The sequence below is a fragment of the Labrus bergylta genome, chromosome 10, assembly GCF_963930695.1.
Source record: "Labrus bergylta chromosome 10, fLabBer1.1, whole genome shotgun sequence".
NCBI classification, from domain to species: Eukaryota; Metazoa; Chordata; class Actinopteri; order Labriformes; family Labridae; genus Labrus; species Labrus bergylta.
In genome coordinates, this window is record NC_089204.1 from 693,787 (window position 1) to 714,772 (window position 20,986).

At 41.2% G+C, this 20,986-nt stretch overlaps 1 protein-coding gene across 5 annotated transcripts in view; it reads right to left on the reverse strand.

Annotated features, from left to right (window-relative positions):
* dnajc12 (DnaJ (Hsp40) homolog, subfamily C, member 12) overlaps positions 1 to 13,579 on the reverse strand; it is a 101,449-nt gene extending 87,870 nt beyond the window's left edge. For 2 of the 5 annotated variants that reach the window (XM_065959550.1, XM_065959549.1), the window contains exon 1: positions 13,299 to 13,574. In XM_065959550.1, coding sequence (XP_065815622.1) covers positions 13,299 to 13,376 — 78 coding nt within the window. In that variant the 5' untranslated portion in view covers positions 13,377 to 13,574. Of the gene's footprint in view, positions 1 to 13,298 lie in introns of all 5 variants that reach the window. The other 3 variants (XM_065959548.1, XM_020654465.3, XM_065959551.1) reach the window with 3 other exon arrangements.
* Positions 13,580 to 20,986: the final 7,407 nt, after the last annotated feature.

A 20,986-nucleotide genomic window follows, 5' to 3' on the forward strand; every position in this document is an offset into this window, starting at 1 on the left:
ATGTAGGCCTAATTTAGAGGATTAATTAATGTATCTATTAATATATGACTGGAAATGAAGGCAAGTGAGAGCTCTGAGTAGAGGATGAGAAATTGTTATGCCTAGCTTCTTTATTTTTTTACATTTGTGCCCTCTTATTGCCCAGTCTTTGTCAACTCATTATGAGATGTGACTATGAAAACATCATATGTGAAGAATCTAGAAATGTATGGAATAAATTTAAGTATTTCAAAACACTATGGACTTACATCCAAGCTATACGTACGTATCAATGAAGCCTGATGACACCAATCAGTTATGTAAAATGAAAGCACGCCTTAAGGACTTTAGGACCTGGATGACCAGAAATGTTTTGCTACTTAAATCAGAAAAGACTTAAGTTATTGTGCTTGGCCCTAAAAACCTCAGAGAGACTTTTTCTATTGATATGACTGTCCTTAATGACATCAGCGTGGCATCTAGCACCACTGTTAGGAATCTAGGAGTTCCATTTGATCAAGATATGTCCTTTAACCTCAAATTTCAAGGACAGCCTATTTTCACCTTCGTAATATATCTAAGATCAGGAATATCCTGTTGCAAAATGATGCAGAAAAACTAGTTCATGCATTTGTTACCTCCAGGTTGGATTATTGTAATTTTCTTTTGTCAGGGTGCTCTGGTAAGTCTCTAAAGACTCTTCAACTAGTCCAGAACGCTGCAGCTCGTGTACTGACGAGAACTAGGCAAAGGGACCACATCACTCCTGTGTTGGCTTCTCTGCACTGGCTCCCTATAAAAGCTAGAATAGAATTCAAGATCCTTCTTCTCACTAAGAAAGCTCTTAATGGCCAGGCACCATCTTATCTTAAGGAGCTACTAGTGCCGTACTACCCTTCGAGAACATTAGGCTCCCAGAATGCCTGCTAGTGGCTACAGTCTAACTTCCGATACTTCCAATACCGTACTATGGGAGGTAAAGCCCTCAGTTATCAGGCTCCTCTCCTTTGGAATCATCTACCAGTCAGGGTCCAGGAGGCAGACACACTGTACTTTTAAGAGTAAGCTTAAAACATTCCTTTTTGATAAATCTTACAAGTTAACTCCTAGCTATGCTGCTGTAGGCTTAGACTACAGATGGAACGGGCACCTTGAGCTCCTATCTCTCCTTCTCTTCTTTGTGCATTCACATCTTACTACTGTTTGTTGCCATCTGTAAATCTTAGTTACTAACGACACATTTTCCTGGGAGCTCCTTAGCTCTTACAGCTTGTAGGTTCCCCGGGAATGTTGGTGGGAACGACCTGCTGCTATGCATGGCCTGCTGCACCTTTCAGGCATTTACAGCATTTCAACATTATTGTTTTACTTTTGAACTTGCTATAATTCATGTTCTTAGCTTTTACTAGGCTTTTACTTTCTAAAAGTGATTTTATTGGTGAGGTTCTTGTCTCAAAAATTATACTGGCATTAATGATTAACATAAAATAACATTTAACTAGTTTAGAATAAGTAAATTTCTTTGCCTTTTGGTATAAGTTTCTGACACACTTGTAGCCATGACATTAAAATTAGGCTGTAATATTTCTTCTCAGTTCTGAGTTAACTTTAATTCTTCTAACACTGCAATAAATTGTTGTATAAGACAAGATTAGTGAGCTTTGATTTATGCCAGCGCAACAACATTGATATCATAAAAATCTACAAATTACAATGAATTTGTTGATGTAAAAGATGTTACAGTAACTCTCTGGAAAATACTAAATATCGCTTCAAAATGTATTATTATTACCGCAATGTAATATTTTTATAAAACAGGGTCACATGAAATCATACCTATGTGTAGAAGAAATGTATTTGTTACTTCTAGTGAAATGGGGACGGCTGTGGCTCAGTTGGTAGAGTCGTCGCCTCTCAACCAGAGGGTTCGATCCCCAGCTGAACAACATGTCGATGTGTCCTTGGGCAAGACACTTAACCCCGCATTGCTCAAGCTCCTTCGGTGGCTTACTCTCTGATGTACATCGCTTTGGATAAAAGCGTCTGCTAAGTGAATTGTAAATTGTAAAAAGATTATTTACTGGTCACCTGTTAAAAGTGAGGATGGTTAATGGACTTGGTAAATGTTATACCGCATGTCACACCTACCCGTTCACACACTGATGGCAGTGGTTGCTATGTAAAGTGATGGTAAAAAAAACATGTTCACCCCCCTTTTAACGTAAAACAAATGGGTGCTGAATGCCGATATTATATATTTAGAAACAAGAACAAAAATACGGACAGCACTTCAAAATTGTAATCTAATTGCCACAAAGCCGTTTCGAGCAGACACTCTTCAACGTGTAACAGGCAATTTATTCAAATATACACAGGTGAGACTAATTTATACTTGTCCAGAATAGTTACTAGTCCATCCCTGCAGAGGGAGTATGGCAAGCCCTTTTAACATTAAATGATTAACGATAATAGCAATTGTCGATAACAATAATTGCTTCTTGACATTTAAGAATTCCAAGCAGACATATCCACAATGCAATTTACACTAGTAATAATTCTAATTAAAGATATCTACATATAATTTTTTCACTAGTGGAAATGTTCATTGTAGATATCTGTAACTTAATAACAACTTGTCAGGTTGTGCCATTGACTTCAATTCAAATTGAATTACCGATATCTGTATTTTAACATGTAACAATTCATGTTGTACATGTTGTAATTCAAAGTCGACATATACATAATGACATGGCGCAATTCTAATTCATGATATGTACAACTCAATTCTCACTAGTAAAAATGTTAATTCTTGATATCAACAATTCAATTCTAGTGGCAGTGTTTCCCCTAGGTTTACAGCATTGGGGACTTTGAATTACAACATGTAAAAGTTGAAATACAGATATCTGTAATTCAATTTGAATTGAAGTCAATGGCACAACATGACAAGTTGTTATTAAGTTACAGATATCTACAATGAACATTTCCATGCCGACACAAACACTTGAAGGAATCTTGGTGTTCATGGGTTACTTTTAATGACAGCTGTCCTTATCTATCGGAAAGGTATCCTTAAATGACTTCTTTCCCTGATTACGGACTACGGGCCGCCCCCCCCAATATAGTGGTAGGGGAAACACTGCTAGTGGCAAAGTTCATTTATGATATCTACAATTGTTCTTCCATTACAGTTATCATAAATTAATTATAGATATCTAAAATGCAATTCTTACAAATCAAAATTACATTATTGATAACTTGACCTGGAATTATTACACGTAAGAAAGAATGTAATTACAGATATCAAGAATTGAATTTCAGATATCTGGAATGCAATTCTTGATATCTGTAATTATGTTCTTACGTGTTACAATTATATTAGAGGTATCTACAAATTTCTTTTTAACTATTCAAAATTGAATTGTTGATATCAAAGAAGATTCCCAAATGTAAAAATGTCATTGTAGATATCTGCAATTACACATATCCAAAATGGTTTGATAATTTTTGATATTTGTAATGGGAAATTACATTTCCACTAGTAACAATCCCTTTTCAACATGTGGAAATTCAATTGTAGATGTCTGTAATCTTTATTCTTACTAGTGAAAGATTAATTACTGATATCTGCAAATCAATTTGAACATGTTGAAATGTATTTGTAACATGTAAAAATGGTTTTACAGATATCTTGAATTAACATTTCAATATGTCAAAATTACATTTTGACATGTTGAAATAGGGTTAGGGTTTCCACTAGTAAAAACTAAAATTGCTATTTGTCAGCCGGACTGGTTTAATGTTAAAAGGGTTTGTCATAGCAGGAGTCACTACCATACCTCTTTCAAAACCCAAGTAGTACATTTACATTATATGAGCTTCTTTAACTCAAGGTACATATCGAATATAAATACACACAAAAACAAAAAACATAAATACAAGTCTTACAGCAGGTAAATAAATATATGTGATCAGTTTACAAAAAACAAATAAATGAAACTTCCTAATTTTGTCATAATTTGATCTGGTTTAGTATTTTGTTTCTATCAAAGTTTAGGTTTCCTTATTGTTGTTATCTTAGTGTTGTTTGTTTCCCTAGTGTGTTTCCTAGTTTAATCTTTAGTGTTTCCTGTTTTATTTTGTAATCTATTATCCTTGTGTTTCTTTATGTTTTAGTGTGTCTTGATGTTACATTCTTGAGTTTCAGTGTCTTCAATGTTTCATGATTTATTTTGCAGTTGCACTCCTGTGTCTCTGTGGGAGGCCCTGCCCACCTCAGTTTCCCCACCAGAACTGTTCTCCGTGTTTGGTCGGACTCCTGTCCGCCCTCCTGAACTGTTGTCCATGTTTGGTTGGCCTCCTGGCTGTCGTCCTGAACTTTCCTGGCTATGTGCCCAGTCCATGTCAGATGTAAGTGTTTCCTCGTGGCTCCCTTAGATTTTGATCTTTGTGGCTTTTTGTTGGACATTTTGAATCGTACGTTTTTGTTTGCCTTTTTGTTTAAAATAAATGTTTAGTAAATTCTGCATTTGTTTTTCTACAACCTTGACACATTTAAACCATTCAGAATGAGGGTATCTAAAGAATGAATCCAAACAGTTTCTCTCTGCAGAAAGATTCTGTCTCTGTCCCCACCTCTGCGTGGCATATTTAAACTTCTATGCTCGTGTAATGTAAGTCGCTCAGTGTGATTGTAACTACTCAAATGTCTAGCTACTGATGATTTATCATTAGGGCTTTCCCGAATACCATTTTTTTGGGCTCCGGAGATTCGGTAGTTATCAACAGCCAATAGTCCAAGATTCGGTGGCGGCAGCGGGGGGCGCGGCTTACCCCCAATTCAAACATACTCCGAGCACGCCGTGGTCCATCAGCGCCACGTCCGTCGGACGGCTCGCGCCCATTCACACTTAACCATTTTCGGGGACATCAGCGGAGCGCACATCACTGGAGAACTACAAGATCTGACTGAAGTAACTCAAAATAAGCTATAAAGTCAGTAAAGTAGCTGTCATTGTCTCTGTGTTGTTCTCTGATGAGCGGACACGGACCCAATAGCCCCTCGCTTCATTTAATTTTTTTTCAGTCCTACTGTCTTGTAAACTAAGCACGCTTCATAATAACATAAAGCCATGCATGTGTGTTGTATTACGACGTTATGTACAAGAAATGACCGTGCTCAGGTCCGGTTGGTCCTGGAACAGTGCGAGTGCAGGCCAGCAGGGGAATGGGGAGGGGGGACAATTGTGCTTAAGCACAGTATGGGACAACTTTGCTAGTTCGAGTTTGTTTTTAAGATTGTTCTGCAAATTAAACGTAACTTGTGATCGACATCTTAGTGTCAAAAATGATTTGAAAAAACCTGAATCCCTACTTGACCCTTTGGTATGCTTCTTTTCTCAACAACAGAGTCCAGTTTGTGAAGGTGAATAACACCCTTTCATCTCGACTAATGTTGGAGCTCCCCAGGGTTGAGAGTGAGCTCACCTGTGCTTTTCACTTTTTATACAGATGACTGTCGGTCTTATTCACAAAATCAGTACACTCTGAAGTATTCTGATGATACAGCTCTGATTTCTCTGTTAAGTAACTCTGACGACCCTGGACTGCACCAACATGCTGTGAACAAAATGGTTATGTTGAGAGATAAACACGCTCTAGAGATCAATGCAAAGAAAACAGAAGAAATTGTATTTGGTTTACCATCTGATGCTCATAAGGCCCCTATTCTCATTCATAAAGAAAAAATCAAGCGTCATCAAATATTTGGGTATAATGATTGAGTATCTGCTGTCCTGGACATATCACATAGACTACATCTGTAAAAAGACAAAACAAAGAATTTATTTCCTCCGCCGTCTGAGATCTTTTGGGGCGAGTCGACAAATTCTTCTTTTGTTTGTTACCTCTGTGATTCTAAGTGTCATACAGTATTGTAATACCTCATGGTATGTGTGTCTGTCCACCACTCTGAAGTCTAAACTGCTCCAGCAGTTAAACATCTGCTCACAGATTGTAGGCCAACCCATGCAAAGACTATGAATCGGCCTATAATAAAAGCATGTTAAAGGGCCCATATTATGCTTTTCTAGTTCTATATGCTCTTTAGTGTGTTTTCCATGTGTCCTGTGCATGTTTAGGCACATCTATTTGCAAAAATTCAAAGTCCGCGGAAACGCAGCTTCTCCTATGTCCTCCTGTTAGCTGTAGCATTAGCTGCATGTAACGCTCGGTTCTAGCCCCCTTCGGAAAAAAATTGTCAGTGTGACGTCTTGTCAGTGTGATATCACTGATCTAAGCCCATTGGCTCGTTGTGGCAAGCCCAGCAGCTCATGTTGTATGCCCGTTAACTTCAGTGGCACCGCAGCCTGCGGTAGCACAGTAGTGCTAAGGTGCTAATGTTTTTGCTCCCCGGCCCTCGGAGTCAGAGTGGCTGAGCGACTGACCAATTACGGTAGAGCCGACAGGCCGACCAATCAGATCAGACTTGGCACACATGGGGACTCTGAACATGGGCACTTCAGAGCCTTAGAGAGAGAGTCAGAAGCGAGCCAGGTGGTACATTCCCCATCATGGCATATACCACCCTAAAAAAACCTGAAAAACTGTGTGTTGTGTTTGACTGCTCTGCAAAGTACGGTGGCACAAGTCTTAATGATCATCTTCTCACATGATCAACATTCCGTATCCGGTGCCGCTCTGGGTGGCTGCTTGTTACAGCAGCTCCGACCCCCCTCGTTATTGTTTTTTAGTTTATATTGACTTTTTTTTTGCTGTAACTTCGCGAGTAACTCCAACTCCAAACAACAAACATGGACATTCTTCTTTTTGGAGTATTGGTGTTGTTTTTCTTTCTCTGTGGACTCTTTAAAACTTCCTCAGGAGACTCATTCAGTCATGGCTCCATTGTTTCCACCCATGAACAGCTGGTTGCGCTGTGCCAACCTCAGATACATCCAGCCGAAAGACCGTACATCCCCGCAGAACTACGGAGGAAGAGAAGGGGATGCAGAGCCAGAGTGACTTGTTGGGAAAAGAAAAGACGGTACAAACCATCCGTGTTAATGTGTCTTTAATTATGGGGAACGTAAGATCTCTCCCTAATAAGATGGAGGAGCTGACGGCGCTCACCCGGCTTCAGAGGGAGTATCGAGAGTGTAGCATCATACAGTTCACAGAGACATGGCTGAATGAACTCACCCCGGACACGCTCGTAAACTTGGACGGCTTTCACCTCGTCAGAGCGGACCGGAGCGCGAGGGAGAGCGGTTAGAAGAAAGGCGGGGGAATAGCGATGTATGTGAATGAGAGGTGGTGTAACTCTGGGCACATCACCGTTATAGAACAGCGCTGCAATAAGGATGTGGAGCTGCTTGCTGTAAGCATTCGGCCATATTATCTGCAGTTTTCACACATGATCTCTGTCACTGTTTACATCCCCCCCTCAGCAGACGCTGCTGCAGCCTGTGAACTCATCCACAGTGTAGTGTCTCAGCTCCAGACATCACACTCAGGAGACTTTAATCGCGCTTCCCTGTCTGCCACTCTCCCTACTTTCACTCAGTATGTTGACTGCCATACAAAGGAAAATAAAACTTTGGACTTACTGTATGCAAACACCAAGGATGCATACAGATCATCACCCCTCCCCCACCTGGGCCGCTCAGACCACAACCTGGTGAGACTGCAGCCTATTTACATACCTATGGTGAAAAAACAACCCCCCACAACCAGGTATGTGAAGAAATGGTCTAAGGAGGCCACTGAGGCGCTGCAGGACTGCTTCGACACCACCGACTGGGAGGTGCTGTGCAGCCCACATGGGGAGGACATCGACGGCTTAACCATCTGTATCACAGATTACATAAACTTCTGTGTTGGGAACACTGTACCCACCAAAAAAATATGGTGTTTCTCCAACAACAAACCCTGGGTGACCCCTGAGCGGAAAACCCTGCTCAATGAAAAGAGAAGGGTTTTTAGATCTGGAGATAGAGAGGAGCTGAGGAGGGTGCAGAAGGAGCTCAAGAAAAAAATCAAGGAGGGGAAAGCCAGCTACCGGGAAAAGATGGAGGAGCAATTACGACAGACAAATGCAAGAGAAGTCTGGAGGGGCCTGAATAACATCTCAGGTCACAGCAGAGGTCGTGGGAGGGGCCCTGAAGCAGGAGACAGGGAGTTGGCAAATTAACTGAATCTGTTCTTCAATAGATTTGATTCTGCTCCCAACCCCACCCCCACCCACCAGCGCGCAGACCAGCCCGCTTCCCAGACACTCCATCTGAGTACCCTGCCACCCCCCTCAACAGCCCTCTCCTCCTCCTCCACAGACGCCCCCCCAACAACCCCCTCCTCCTCCTCTTCCTCCTCTTCCTCCTCCTGCGAAGCTCCAGACTCCTGAAGGACTGTGCAGACCAGCTCTGTGAGGTTCTTCTGCACATCTTCAACCTGAGCCTGAGACTGGGGAGGGTACTGACTCTGTGGAAGACATCCTGCGTGGTGCCAGTCCCAAAGACATCTCACCGCAGGGAGCCTACTTCAGACTTGTGGCCCTCACCTCTCACCTGATGAAGACCATGGAGAGGCTCACCCTCAACAACCTCCACCGCCTGGTGACTTCAAATCTTGTGAGATCCTGGACTCACCTGGAGAACACCGGCAGCACTGTGAGGGTCATGTTCATTGACTTCTCCAGTGCCTTTAACACCATCCAGCCTGCACTGCTCAGGGGAGTGGACTGTCACCTGGCTGCATGGACAACGGGCTACCTCACCAACAGACCACAGTACGTGAGGCTTCAGGACTGTGAGTCTGACATGGTGGTCTGCAGTACAGGGGCCCCGCAGGGGACAGTTCTCTCCCCTTTTCTCTTCACCCTGTACACCTCGGACTTCTGCTACAACTCTGGGAGCTGCCACCTGCAGAAGTTCTCCAATGACACAGCCATCATGGGGTGTGTGTCTAAGGGGAGCAAACAGGAGTACAGGCAGGTCATCATGGACTTTGTCGACATGTGAACATCCAGGGCTTGGACATCAAGAGGGTGGAAACGTACAAATACCTGGGTGTTCACCTCAACAATAAACTGGACTGGTCACACAACACGACGTCCTGTACAAGAAGGGCCAATGTCGACTTCACCTGCTGAGGCGACTGAGATCCTTGGGAGTGGGCAGGACTCTGCTACGTACTTTTTATGACACTGTGGTGGCGTCAGCACTTTTCTATGCAGTGGTCTGCTGGGGAGGAGGGAGCACAGAGAGAGACAGGAAGAGACTGAACAGACTGGTCAGGAGGGCCAGTTCTGTCTTGGACTGTTCTCTGGACTCTGTAGAGGAGGTGGATGAGAGGAGGATGTTAGTGAAGCTGACATCCATCATGGACAACCCCTCTCACCCCCTGCATGACACTGTGGGGGCCCTGAGCAGCTCCTTCAGCAGCAGACTGAGACACCCACCCTGCAAGACAGAGCGCTACCGCAGGTCTTTCATTCCATCTGCCATCAGACTGTTTAATTGGACTCTTTAACAGCATCACCACCTCATGCTACACACTGTGTTTTTTTTAATAACAATAACTCTTTCCAGTGTAGTTACTGTGTAATTTTCCATTATTGTATTTCTTTTATTTAACTGATGTAAATATGTTTGATTTGATTTTTAACTTCTATTTTTATTTTTAATAATTATATTCCCGTCCTGTTTTCTTGAGCTGCTGTAATGCACAAATTTCCCCCACGGGGGATCAATAAAGTTTATCTTAACCTGACAGGCGTCCTCCTCAGGTTCAGACAGCATCCAATTGCTCTTGTGACATAGAGAAAATGTTTCACCAGTTTCATGTACCGGAGAACAACAGTAACTACCTACGGTTCCCCTGGTGGAGAAATGGCGATATGAGCACACACCAACAACAGCATAGAATGCATGCAGATATAGCGTGCATCTCTTCTGTACAGTGTCTTCCCCTGGCTGTGCAAACTATAGGCTGAAACACCTAGACAAAGAAAACTCACATCCAGTAGGTTCCCTGTTTGTTGAAAGAGACTTTTGTGTGGATGATGGAGTCACAAGCACAGACACTGTTGAAAATGCCATTCAGCTGGCACAAGAGACACGAGAGATATGTGCCAAAGGTGGTCTTCGTCTTCACAAATATTCACCAAACTGTGCTACAAAGCATACCGCCATCAGAGTGTGCAGTCGATACCAAGACAAAGGATTTAACATTCAAAAAAATGCAGCTGGAGCGAGCACTACACTGTAAACCCGAACAGTACTGCTAACTTAAAAAAGTTGATAGGCTTGTACACACACACACACACACACACACACACACACACACACACACACACACACACACACACACACACACACACACACACACACACTTTTTTCATTTATTCATGAAATTGCTGCGTGCATGCATGAGCAGGCATGCGCAAGGACGTGCAGGTAAAACCGGGGGGGGCTAAATGTTTTACCAAAAAGTCATATATAGAAACTATGCAACGAGTATTAAGCGCATTTGATGTAGCTGCAGCTACTTTTCTCTGCTCCTCTCTGCTGTCATGACTGTGAGCATCGCGGGGCACGAGACACACACACACACACGCACGCACGCACGCACAGGAGCGCCAGCCACCACGCAAACCTTTTTACTTTTAGTGCTACAGCACACAGTTGATCCGTGATCCGTACGGACCGAGGCGTGAACACACGTGATCCGTCAAACGGTCGGTTCAACTTTACTCCGTTCACTCTCACCGTGTCTGCAGCTAATTTAACAAAAGCAACATCATCTCACAGCAGCCTGCTGTAGTCTGTGAACATCTCCACACAGATTAAAGTTGTTTGTTGTGAACTAAATTAAGGGAAAAACATATTTGATATAAATACAAACGTAATATTAAAATGTAGCCTACCCTAAAATAAGAGTTTAAAAAATGTGCATTATTTTTTACAGAACTCTCATTTATTATATCTGAAATTATTTTCTGTTTGTTGTGTGAGTATTAAATGCATTTGGCTGTCGGTAAAGGCTACGGCTCACTATGTGGACTGGTAGATCTCTGCAGACTGGCAACTTTAAAAGTAGATCTTGGTTTAAAAAAAGGTTGGGCACCCCTGCTGTAGGCTATATTGCTTTTTAAATAATGCTGAGCAGCACGAGCTGTCAGGTGATTTATTAAGTTGTGTGTTTTATTTGATAAATTTTTGTTTGTTTAATCGATTTACTTTAAAGATTAAAGAGGCTGCTTTCAGTAAATACATGTTAAACATTCAGCGCACAGGAATATCACTGCAGAAAATACTGAGACAAATGAAAACAGAAAAACTAAAAACACTTACTTTAAAGTAGACAGACTTCCAGAGGATACTAAATACAACTTTTAGCCTCGGAAATATGAAATATTTAGGAATACAGAACATTAACATTAGATCATAATTAATCAGTATGTCCGGAGATTAAAATAATAAATACGCTGATGTGCCACATGCGTAATTGCGCACAGCAGAAGTACATAGGCCAGACTACATGTGACATAATAACGAATAAATAAATCCGGGGGCTGTAAGACGGAGTCAGGACTTTCTTTTATGTAAGTGTTAAATTCTTATGTTTGGAAAGAAGGCTAATCGGATGAGAAGTGCACATTACACAGCGTTTGATCAAACACTTTATTCATGTGATGCAGGACGTTTCAGGTTTCTCTTGTCTTTTAAAGTCTCATTAATGGCGAGCTGCCAGTGCAGCCGACGTTATCCGACACAGATGCAGGTTCGCCTGCACCACTTGTGCCTGATATTGAGGCTGAACCGATGAAAGAAGTCACTCGCTCCACGATCTGGGATAATTTCAGGTGGGGTCCGGCTGGTATCCTCCGGTCCGCTCCAGGAGCTGCTTCTTTTAAGACACAACACTAGGCTACATTGTAGCGATTGTATGGTCTGACCAGGTTTTTTAAACTAAAAGTATTTTAATTGTTTTTATTATAGCCTATATTATGCACGTTACATATCACAGATGTTATATATTTTTAAAAAATAAAAAAAACGCCCACCAACCAAATGTGCAAATTTTTGGAGTGAACAAGCAATTTAGTACTCTTCACTTGGGAACTTAGTAAATCTGGCCCTAAGTACATTTTTGTCACAAAAGCAGTGTGACTTTGTCATGAATGCGCCACACTCTAGTCATGCTGGCGGTGTGTGGGAGCGCCAGATAAAAACTGATAGGAGTGTTTTAAACTCTACTCTGTCACCTTTCCATGGCAGACTCAATGATGCTTCACTATGCACACTTCTCTGAAGCCATGGCCATAGTCAACAGTTGACCCCTCACTGTGGATAACTTAAACAGCCCTGATAGCCCTGAACCACTGACCCTAAATAATCTGATCAATATAAAATCCAGCCCAGCACTGCCCCCACTGGAGAATGGAGACTTGCAAAGGTCTTAGCGACTGTCAGTGTTAAGGAAGGAAGGGTGAAAATCTCAGTTGGAGATAAGAGACTAAACAAGAAGGGTGAGCGTAGTGGTAAATTTACAGTGTTAGTGTCCAGTGCAGAAGTGTTCTACTGTTAGAAGCTTCTTAAGATACAGATTGTAAAAGGAACACAATGTTATCTCATGTGAAAATTATTCCTTTATGCATGTTAATGTAAATGAAAATTCATAATTTTGGTGGGAGTGTAAGTAACCCAGTTAAGGTTTGCTAAAAAATGGGAGACTTTCTCAAGAGTGATATTTGTCTTGCTTTTATTTTCTATTTTAGACAGTGTCAAGCTAAGGTTAATTTGCTTCCAGTTTGGTTAAAATTTGACTTTTATTTTGAAGGAACTTCCGGTTTTGAATATTGTTAAGGTAACTTGACTTTGAGAAATGAACGTGATAAGGTAATAAGAAAAGGTAAACAGCTAAAAGGAACGGTGAAAGTTGAAGTTTTAATCTCTCATGGTGGTTTTAAGTGGTTTATGTGAACGTTGAGTGCTGTAAAAATAAACCAGAAACTAAAATCATCAGATCAACAGTTGACCATCTTTCGGAGGGATGCTTACAAGCCTAGTAATTGAGCCAAATGAGTGTTTGTACAACTCAGCTTGTACACATGTATTAGCCTTCAATTTAGAAACTGAATGACCTAATTACTTAATAATTTAGATAGGCTAGCCTATATCACTGTCTCTCATGACAATGCTTAAATGTCTCCTTTCCTATTTCTGATTTCTTGAAGCATTATTTTTCTGCTACGGATAACATTGCTGCATATGGCCCAACAAAAAAGCAGATCCTAATACAAACGATTCAGCACTTACCGTCGATAGTTCATCACATCCTAATAACCCGTAGTAATCCTCCAAGTCATCAGTTTTGTAGTTCAAAACAGCTTCCATAACAACCTGAGTTTATGAACGGGAGCAGCTACCTTAGATCACAGTTGTTTGATCCAAGAGACGTCCCTCTCTAAGGCTTAGTTTTTTAATAAATCTTGTCGAAGTTCTAGAAGATAATTTTTATTTCGTCGGATAGCCCTCGGCCAGCTGGTAGAAGGATCGCGATGCTTAATTATTACAAGACTTCTTCTTCTTTTTGTTTATTGGCGGCTGGCAACTAGCTTTTAGGGTGCATTACCGCCACCTACTATGCTGGAGTGTGAACCAGAATACCTATTACTATTAAAAGGAAAAAATAAAATAATACACGCAACAACAACAAAAATAATAACAATAAATTAAGAAAACAAATTTAATTATCTTAACTATTCCAGTTTTAGAAATGTAAACAAGGCTTTATATTTCCCTTCCCCATTATTCAACACAATTTTAGACTCATTATTTCAAGCCCACATTTTGTCAGCCTTTCCTTTAACTTTTCTCTCTGGGATTTATATTTCTGACAATACAAAATAACATGTTCTACTGTTTCTTGCTCTGGTCCACAATCACAAAAAACTGACAAACCTGCTCCGGAGCAGTTTAGTGTTCAGTTTCTCCATGCCGCTCTGTTAGTTATCGCTGAAATATAACTTCTCAAACTGTTATAGCCTACTCGCAAAATGAAAGACTCAGAGCAACACATTCAGTTAAGGGAAAAAACTGGAGTTATTCTAGTCAGTTCTAAGGTGAAATAACGACAGGAAAAATATTATAAGCCTCACTATGCACATTAATACACGCAGATTTTTATTTTATCTGCCAATTGTCCATCCTGCATTTGTTCCTGCAGCTGTGTAACTTTAGTCTTCGGGAGCATGTTTGTCTTAAACTTCGTCTTTTTATTATTAATAGTTTCTTCAGAGTTAGATATGACGACCTGCTTACGGCAGGAAAAAATGAAGCTAACTGCCCCATTTATGTGAATGGCTCTTGGAAACTCTGGGTTTACCTATTAGGCTGATAACCAGCTTTGTATGACTGTTAATCGCAGTCTCTTATATTAGGGTTAGAAGCAGGATTTGGGGTTAACAAGCTAACTTCAGGGGAAAAATATTTTTTGTTAATGTTAATATATTTTTTTTAAATTCAGGTATTGCAAATCAACTTTTTTCTCAAATATAACTTTTAACAGTTACATTTAATTTCACATATGTTCTTCGTAGCATCATCGCAATTTTTAGCTTTTGATACATCATTCCGACTTTCCGAACTGAAATCATGTGAACACACTGACGTTGGAAGTACTGTGACGGTTTTAGTGGCAAGACTTTTAATTTAATTTGTTTGTTTTCTGGGTTGCCAGTCAGGCTGTCCCTGGCAAAAGTCATTTTGGTTTGTTATTTTAAGTCACCACACTTATTGTCAAAAAACCAACACAAAGGATGTAAAAGTATTAAACTAAACCACCTTATAAATAAATAATAAGAATGAAACAGAAACTGCCACCCAAGTTCACTTCAATAAATCATTCTTGTATTAGGTAACATAAAAAAAAAACAACAACACAAAAATATATTTCCAGCAACTCTGATCAAAACAAAAGATTTTCAGTCTCTCACTCTTCCAGTAATAAAACAAACAATCAACAAAAGTTATCCTTTTTCAGGCCCTTAATGTTCAGTTTAAAAAACAAAAAGTCCCAGTCTTTCTGGGTCAAAAAATTAAATGAAAAGAGTCCAAAAGAAATAATTGTCCGTTCAGTTCAAAACCACTCACAGTCAGGTCCGGTCAGAGCACGTCAGAGATCCGTAGCCAGCGCTCTGTGAATGGAACCGGCTGTCACGTTGTTTTTCTCCTGAAAATGATATGGCTAGAAGCATATAAAACCAACAGCGACCCTCGTATTATTGCAGGTAATTTTATAGATCCTGTGACCGAAAACAATGTATGTCCACAAAAAAGTCAGGTTCGATCACGGTACTGAGAATACCCACATTACAGTGAAGCAAGAGGATGAGAAAGGTTCAGAGTGTGTCACTTTAGGTCCAAGTATTGGCAATCAAAGGATTGAATGTTGGTGGTGCACCTTGAGAAGTGAATTCGCCCAGTTTGGATGGACCACTTCTACCAGCTGATAGCAGATGGCTATTTTGTTGACAGCTTCATTGTCAAATCACTGATCCAGTTTTGCTTCCAAAATACCATAGGATAGGATAGGATAGGATAGGATAATACTTTATTGATCCCCAGAGGGGAAATTCGGGCGTTACAGCAGCACAGACAAGAAAGCTCAAATACATATTAAACAGAATAGATAAGATAAATAAAAATGAAAATAAAAAATAAAAACAGGGGGTATATACAGTACAAAAATGAATGTTGAAGTTAACTGGGGGAATTGAGAATTGAAACAGTATTTGAAGAGAATGACAAGATAAAGTGACAAGTGATGATTAAAGTGTCTTGGTATGATAAATAAATAGCAGCAAGTAATGTAAACAGCAGAGAAGAGAGGCAGTGTTGTACCACAGTAATGCAGAGTGCAGTTATATAATATAATGTAAAAATATAATATAGTGCAATATGAACAATATAGTGTAATATAATGAAATGTTATATAATATAGACTAGTATAATAATAAATATATAGAATGTACAGTATATATGTATATATATATTGACCTAAGTAATAATAATAATACAATAATACAATGATAATAATGAAGCAGGTCATATGGGTAGTGTTTTATGGGGGTGAAGTTTAGTGTCAAGGATGGACTGTTATTGTTGTCATAGGCTGCTGTTGTACAGTCTTATGGCAGTGGGCACAAAGGAGCGCCTGAAGCGCTCTGTTTTGCACCTGGGGGGGATGAGGCGTTGGCTGAAGGAGCTGCCCATCTGCCACAGCTCACCATGTAGAGGGTGAGAGGAGTTATCCAGGATGGAAAAGATTTTGTCCTTCATCCTCCTCTCACCCACTGTCTCCAAACTGTCCAGATCCAGACCCACTACAGAGCGGGCCTTCCTCACCAGCTTGTTCAGTCTGTTTGCCTCACCAGTCTTTATGCCACCCCACCATCACACCACAGCAAAGAAGAGGGCACTGGCCACCACAGACTGGTAGAAGGTCTTCTGTTGCAGACACTGAACGATCTGAATCTCCTCAGGAAGAACATCCTGCTCTGTCCCTTCCTGAAGAGGGCGTCAGAGTTGTGAGAACAGTCCAGTTTATTGTTGATGTGGACCCCAAGGTACTTGTATGAGTCCACCCTCTCCACTTCCTCCCCCTGGATGATGACTGAGGCAGGGGGCCTCTTTTTCTTCCGGTAGTCCACTACCACCGCCTTTGTTTTGCTGATGTTGAGCTTCAGGTGGTTGCTTTCACACCATGTGATGAAGCTCTCTAACAGTCCTCTGTACTCCTTCTCGTCGTCATCAGTGATGCACCCAACAATGGAGGAGTCGTCTGAAAACTTTTGGAGGTGGCAGGAACCAGAGTTAAACCTGAAGTCTGATGTGAAGAGAGTGAAGAGAAAAGGCGCCAGAACAGTTCCTTGAGGTACTCCTGTGTTGCCCGTCACTACATCAGAGACACAGCCGTCGACTCTGACATACTGTGGCCGGTCCGTGAGGTAGTTGAAGACCCAGGCTGAGATGTCAGGGCGCAGCTGCATATCCAACAGTTTGTCCCTCAGGAGGCAGGGCTGGATGGTATTGAAAGCACTGGAGAAGTCAAAGAATATGCCTCTCACAGTGCTTCCCTTCGTCTCCAGGTGTGACAGGGCTTTATGGGTCAAGAAGATGATAGCATCCTCCACACCAATGTGCCTCTGATATGCAAACTGCAATGGATCCTGGAAAGCAGTGAGCAGGGTCCTCAGGTGCTGGAGAACCAGCCTCTCAAATGTCTTCATGACATGTGACGTGAGTGCCACAGGTCTGTAGTCATTGAGAGCGCTGGGACGACCTTTCTTTGGTATCAGGACGATGCAGGAGGTCTTCCACAGGTCAGGCACCTTCATCAGCCTCAGGGAGAGGTTGAAGAGGTGCTGAAAGACTCCTGTTGTCTGGTCCACTGGCTTTTCTGATGTGGAGTCTGGAGAGTTCTCTTTGTACCTGGCTGGTAGTAAGAGTGAGAGTGGGACAGTGAGGGGTGTGGGGAACTGTCTATTGTCATGCAGGTACCTGAAGGGAGGGAGCAGGGGGGTGAGGGTGGGCTGTCCTTTGAAGCTGCTGATGAGGAGCTGAGAGAGGGGGGGGAGGTAGTCAGGACCTTGATGGGAGGAAGAGGAAGAGCAGAGTCTCCAGCAGAGGTGTGAATGGGGGCTGAGGTGGTGGGGGGAGACCTAGACCCACTATTTGAGCTCACTGGGTCGGGGGATGTGTCAAACCTATTGAAAAATAGGTTCAACTCAGCAGCAAATACTGGGTCTCCTTTAATTCTGGGTTCTGGCCTGCTGCAGCCCGTCATCTGCTTCATGCCATTCCACACCTCCTTTGAGTTGTTCTGTCCCATCTTGGCCTCAATCCTGTCCTTGTAGTTGTTCTTGGTCTCTCTCAGCTTCTTCTTTAACTCATTTTGGACAGCCTTGAGCTCCTCACGATCCCTAGTAATGAAGGCCCTGTTCTTTCTGTTGAGGAGAGCTTTAATGTCTTTATTGATCCATGGTTTGTTGTTTGAGAAGCAGCGGACCGTTTTGGTAGGGACTATGGTGTCCTCAGAGAAACGGATGTAGTCTGTAATACAGTGAGAGAGGCCGTCAATGTCATCACCATATTCCTCTTTAAACAGTTCCCAGTCTGTGACATTGAAGCACTCCTGCAGGGCCTCCTCTGTATCCTTAGACCAAACCTTCAAAGTCCTTGTGTTGGCCCCCTGCTGCTTCACCAGGGGCCTGTAGGTGGTCTCAAGGTGGATGAGGTTGTGGTCTGATTCCCCAAGAGGGGGGAGAGAAGAAGAGCTGTATGCTCCCTTCACGTTGGCATACAGGAGGTCCAGGGTTTTATTCCCTCTTGTAGCACAGTGCACATACTGTTTAAAGTTCGTCAGGACAGAGGAGAGAGAGACATGATTAAAGTCCCCGCTGATCAGTATGAGGGCGCTGGGATGCTGGGTTTGTAGTCCCGCGATCATAGTGTGGATGATGTCACTTGCGCTAGCGGCTACAGCTGATGGTGGGACGTAAACAGCAACAGCAATGGCATGTGAGAATTCCCGTGGCAGATAGTACGGGCGTAATCCCACCGCCAGCATTTCAACGTCTGGGGTACAGACCAAGGGGCAACCTCCGGTCTCGAAAAATGAAGCCTATGCGGAAGTACAAAAAACTGCAGTTCCTCGAGGTTCCGCTTGAGGCTGGCTGCAGCGCCGGAAGTGCCATAAGCCCACAGCCAAAAAAGCCCGTTTTTACCACAGGAATCAACATGTTTACAGCCTGGTTCAAAAAACGAGATATATCTGATAAGTTGACAGCCCCTTCTCCTCACACTGTGGGGTGGGGGGGTGAATTTTTTTATAACTCATCGGATTTTATTCTATTAAGGAAAACGGCTATGCCCATATTTGGTTGTGTCAGATTTGATTGACAGCTCTGCGCGCTGCATCTGTCTGTCAGGTCAGCAGGTCAGGAGGCTAACAGCTTGATCCGTCTGATTTCTCCTATTTTTTACTTCGTTTGGAGAGTTTGTTTAACACATATCTGACAACATACATGGCTTGCTGTGCGGTTAACAGACCATCCAAGAAGTTGATGCTTCAGTTTTTTTCGGTAAGTGACATAGTAGTGTTATATTTACTGCTTACTCAGTGTCTGTATTTATATTTACGGACCTAGCTTGTTTAGCATTAGCTTGTAAACCAGTCGACTAACTGTGTAGCTCATTATTTACGGCCAATGGTTTAGAAATGTTTGTTGTTAAGATGTTGAAAATAATGAGTTTGTGTGATGTTAGAAGCTAAAGGTTCATCTCGGTGGTTAACCACAGACTGTAAATATGGTTATCTGACGTTATGAGGAATGTTATACTCCACATAATGTGGACATTAAAAAACAAACTTTGTGTAGTAATTATCCGTCAGTTACATAAACTGAACTGAACCTAATCTGCTGTGTAGGTTATAGAGGATGACATTAAAGTTACATGGTTGATGTAGTGTCTTAAGATTTGAGCAAACTGTTAACAAATTTAAAAAAAATGCACTTTGTAAGAGCATCTGTAACCATTAAGAACTATATTAATAACCATATTAATTTTCACTGAACTCATACACAGAATATAGCAGTAGAAATATAAAATATAAATAACATATGGAATGAAAATAAGATATAAAGCACATAGATATAAATTATAAGAAATAGTTTGAAGAATACAGCCATGTACTGAGCTCATAAATGAGCTACTGTATGTTCTGTACTAAAGCACAGAGAGTTGGGACCTGTTACTGATTTAAATAATTCAGATTATATTTGTTTCATGTAAAGATGAAGTACTATCCACAATAAACTGCTTAATTTTTCCTCACAAAATCTGAGACAATTTGATGTGGAATATCATTGTGCAAGTGAGTGAGAGAGCTGAATACAACATGGTTACAATAAGGTTTATCTTCTTCACTTTGAATAGATGTTGATTACCTGAATACTGTACCTTTGTTGTCTGGGTAGTACACTGTTGAATTTATAAATGTGCTCTTACACACAGATGAATACAGAAAAATAGATGAGAACAAAAAAAATTATTTAATGAATAACTGATATTTTCTCTCTTTCTTTGCCATCCTGAAGACCTCTCACTAAAAGTCCATGTTCTCCTGGATCCATGTCACACGCTCGAGCTTCTTCAGAATGACTTTTCAACAGTCAAAGTTTTGCTGAGAGAAGATGGCCAGCAGATAGGACAGCAGTACATCAACGAGCTCCACAAGCTTCAGAAGAAGGAGGAGGGTTTGCACTTTGGAAGACTGTATTCATGCTGTTCAAATAAAAATAGATCTCCTCCAAACAACTTGCAATCAAACCATTTTCTTCCCATTTTAAAACCCTTTGTCCAGTTTAGATGGGAGAAGTTGATATTATGTGATATTGATCAGGGAAGACTACATTTCTAAATCATTTTTAACTGTGTTTTTATTCACAAGTGATTGATCTTATTTACTCTCCATGTATCTTGATTTAAGAATGGGACTGTGTTTAAGGGCATATTTTTGCAATGACTCTGTTCCATCCCATTTTCAGAAATGAACTACATTAGTATTTGGTAAAAAAAAATGTCGAAAGAATAAGAAGTTGTGTAAAAGTAGACTTCCTTCCCTTAGCTATTAAGTTGAGCATTAATGCACATTTTAGTCTTGTCATTTCAAATCTGAAATGTATACTCATAAGTAGACATAAAGGAGTGCATTTATATAGAAATATTTATTTAATCTGAAAAACAACATTAAAAAAAGTCTGTTTTTACAGCAGAGATGAACATGTTTACAGCTTGGTACAAAACAAACAAATAGGTGTGATCAGCTCATGTCTCGATGGACACTGTACGGGGGGGTGAATGTTTTGATGACTCATCAGTTTTGATTTGATGAAGAATAAGAGTTATTCACAATAAGGCGTGTAGCTGACCAGCTTGAC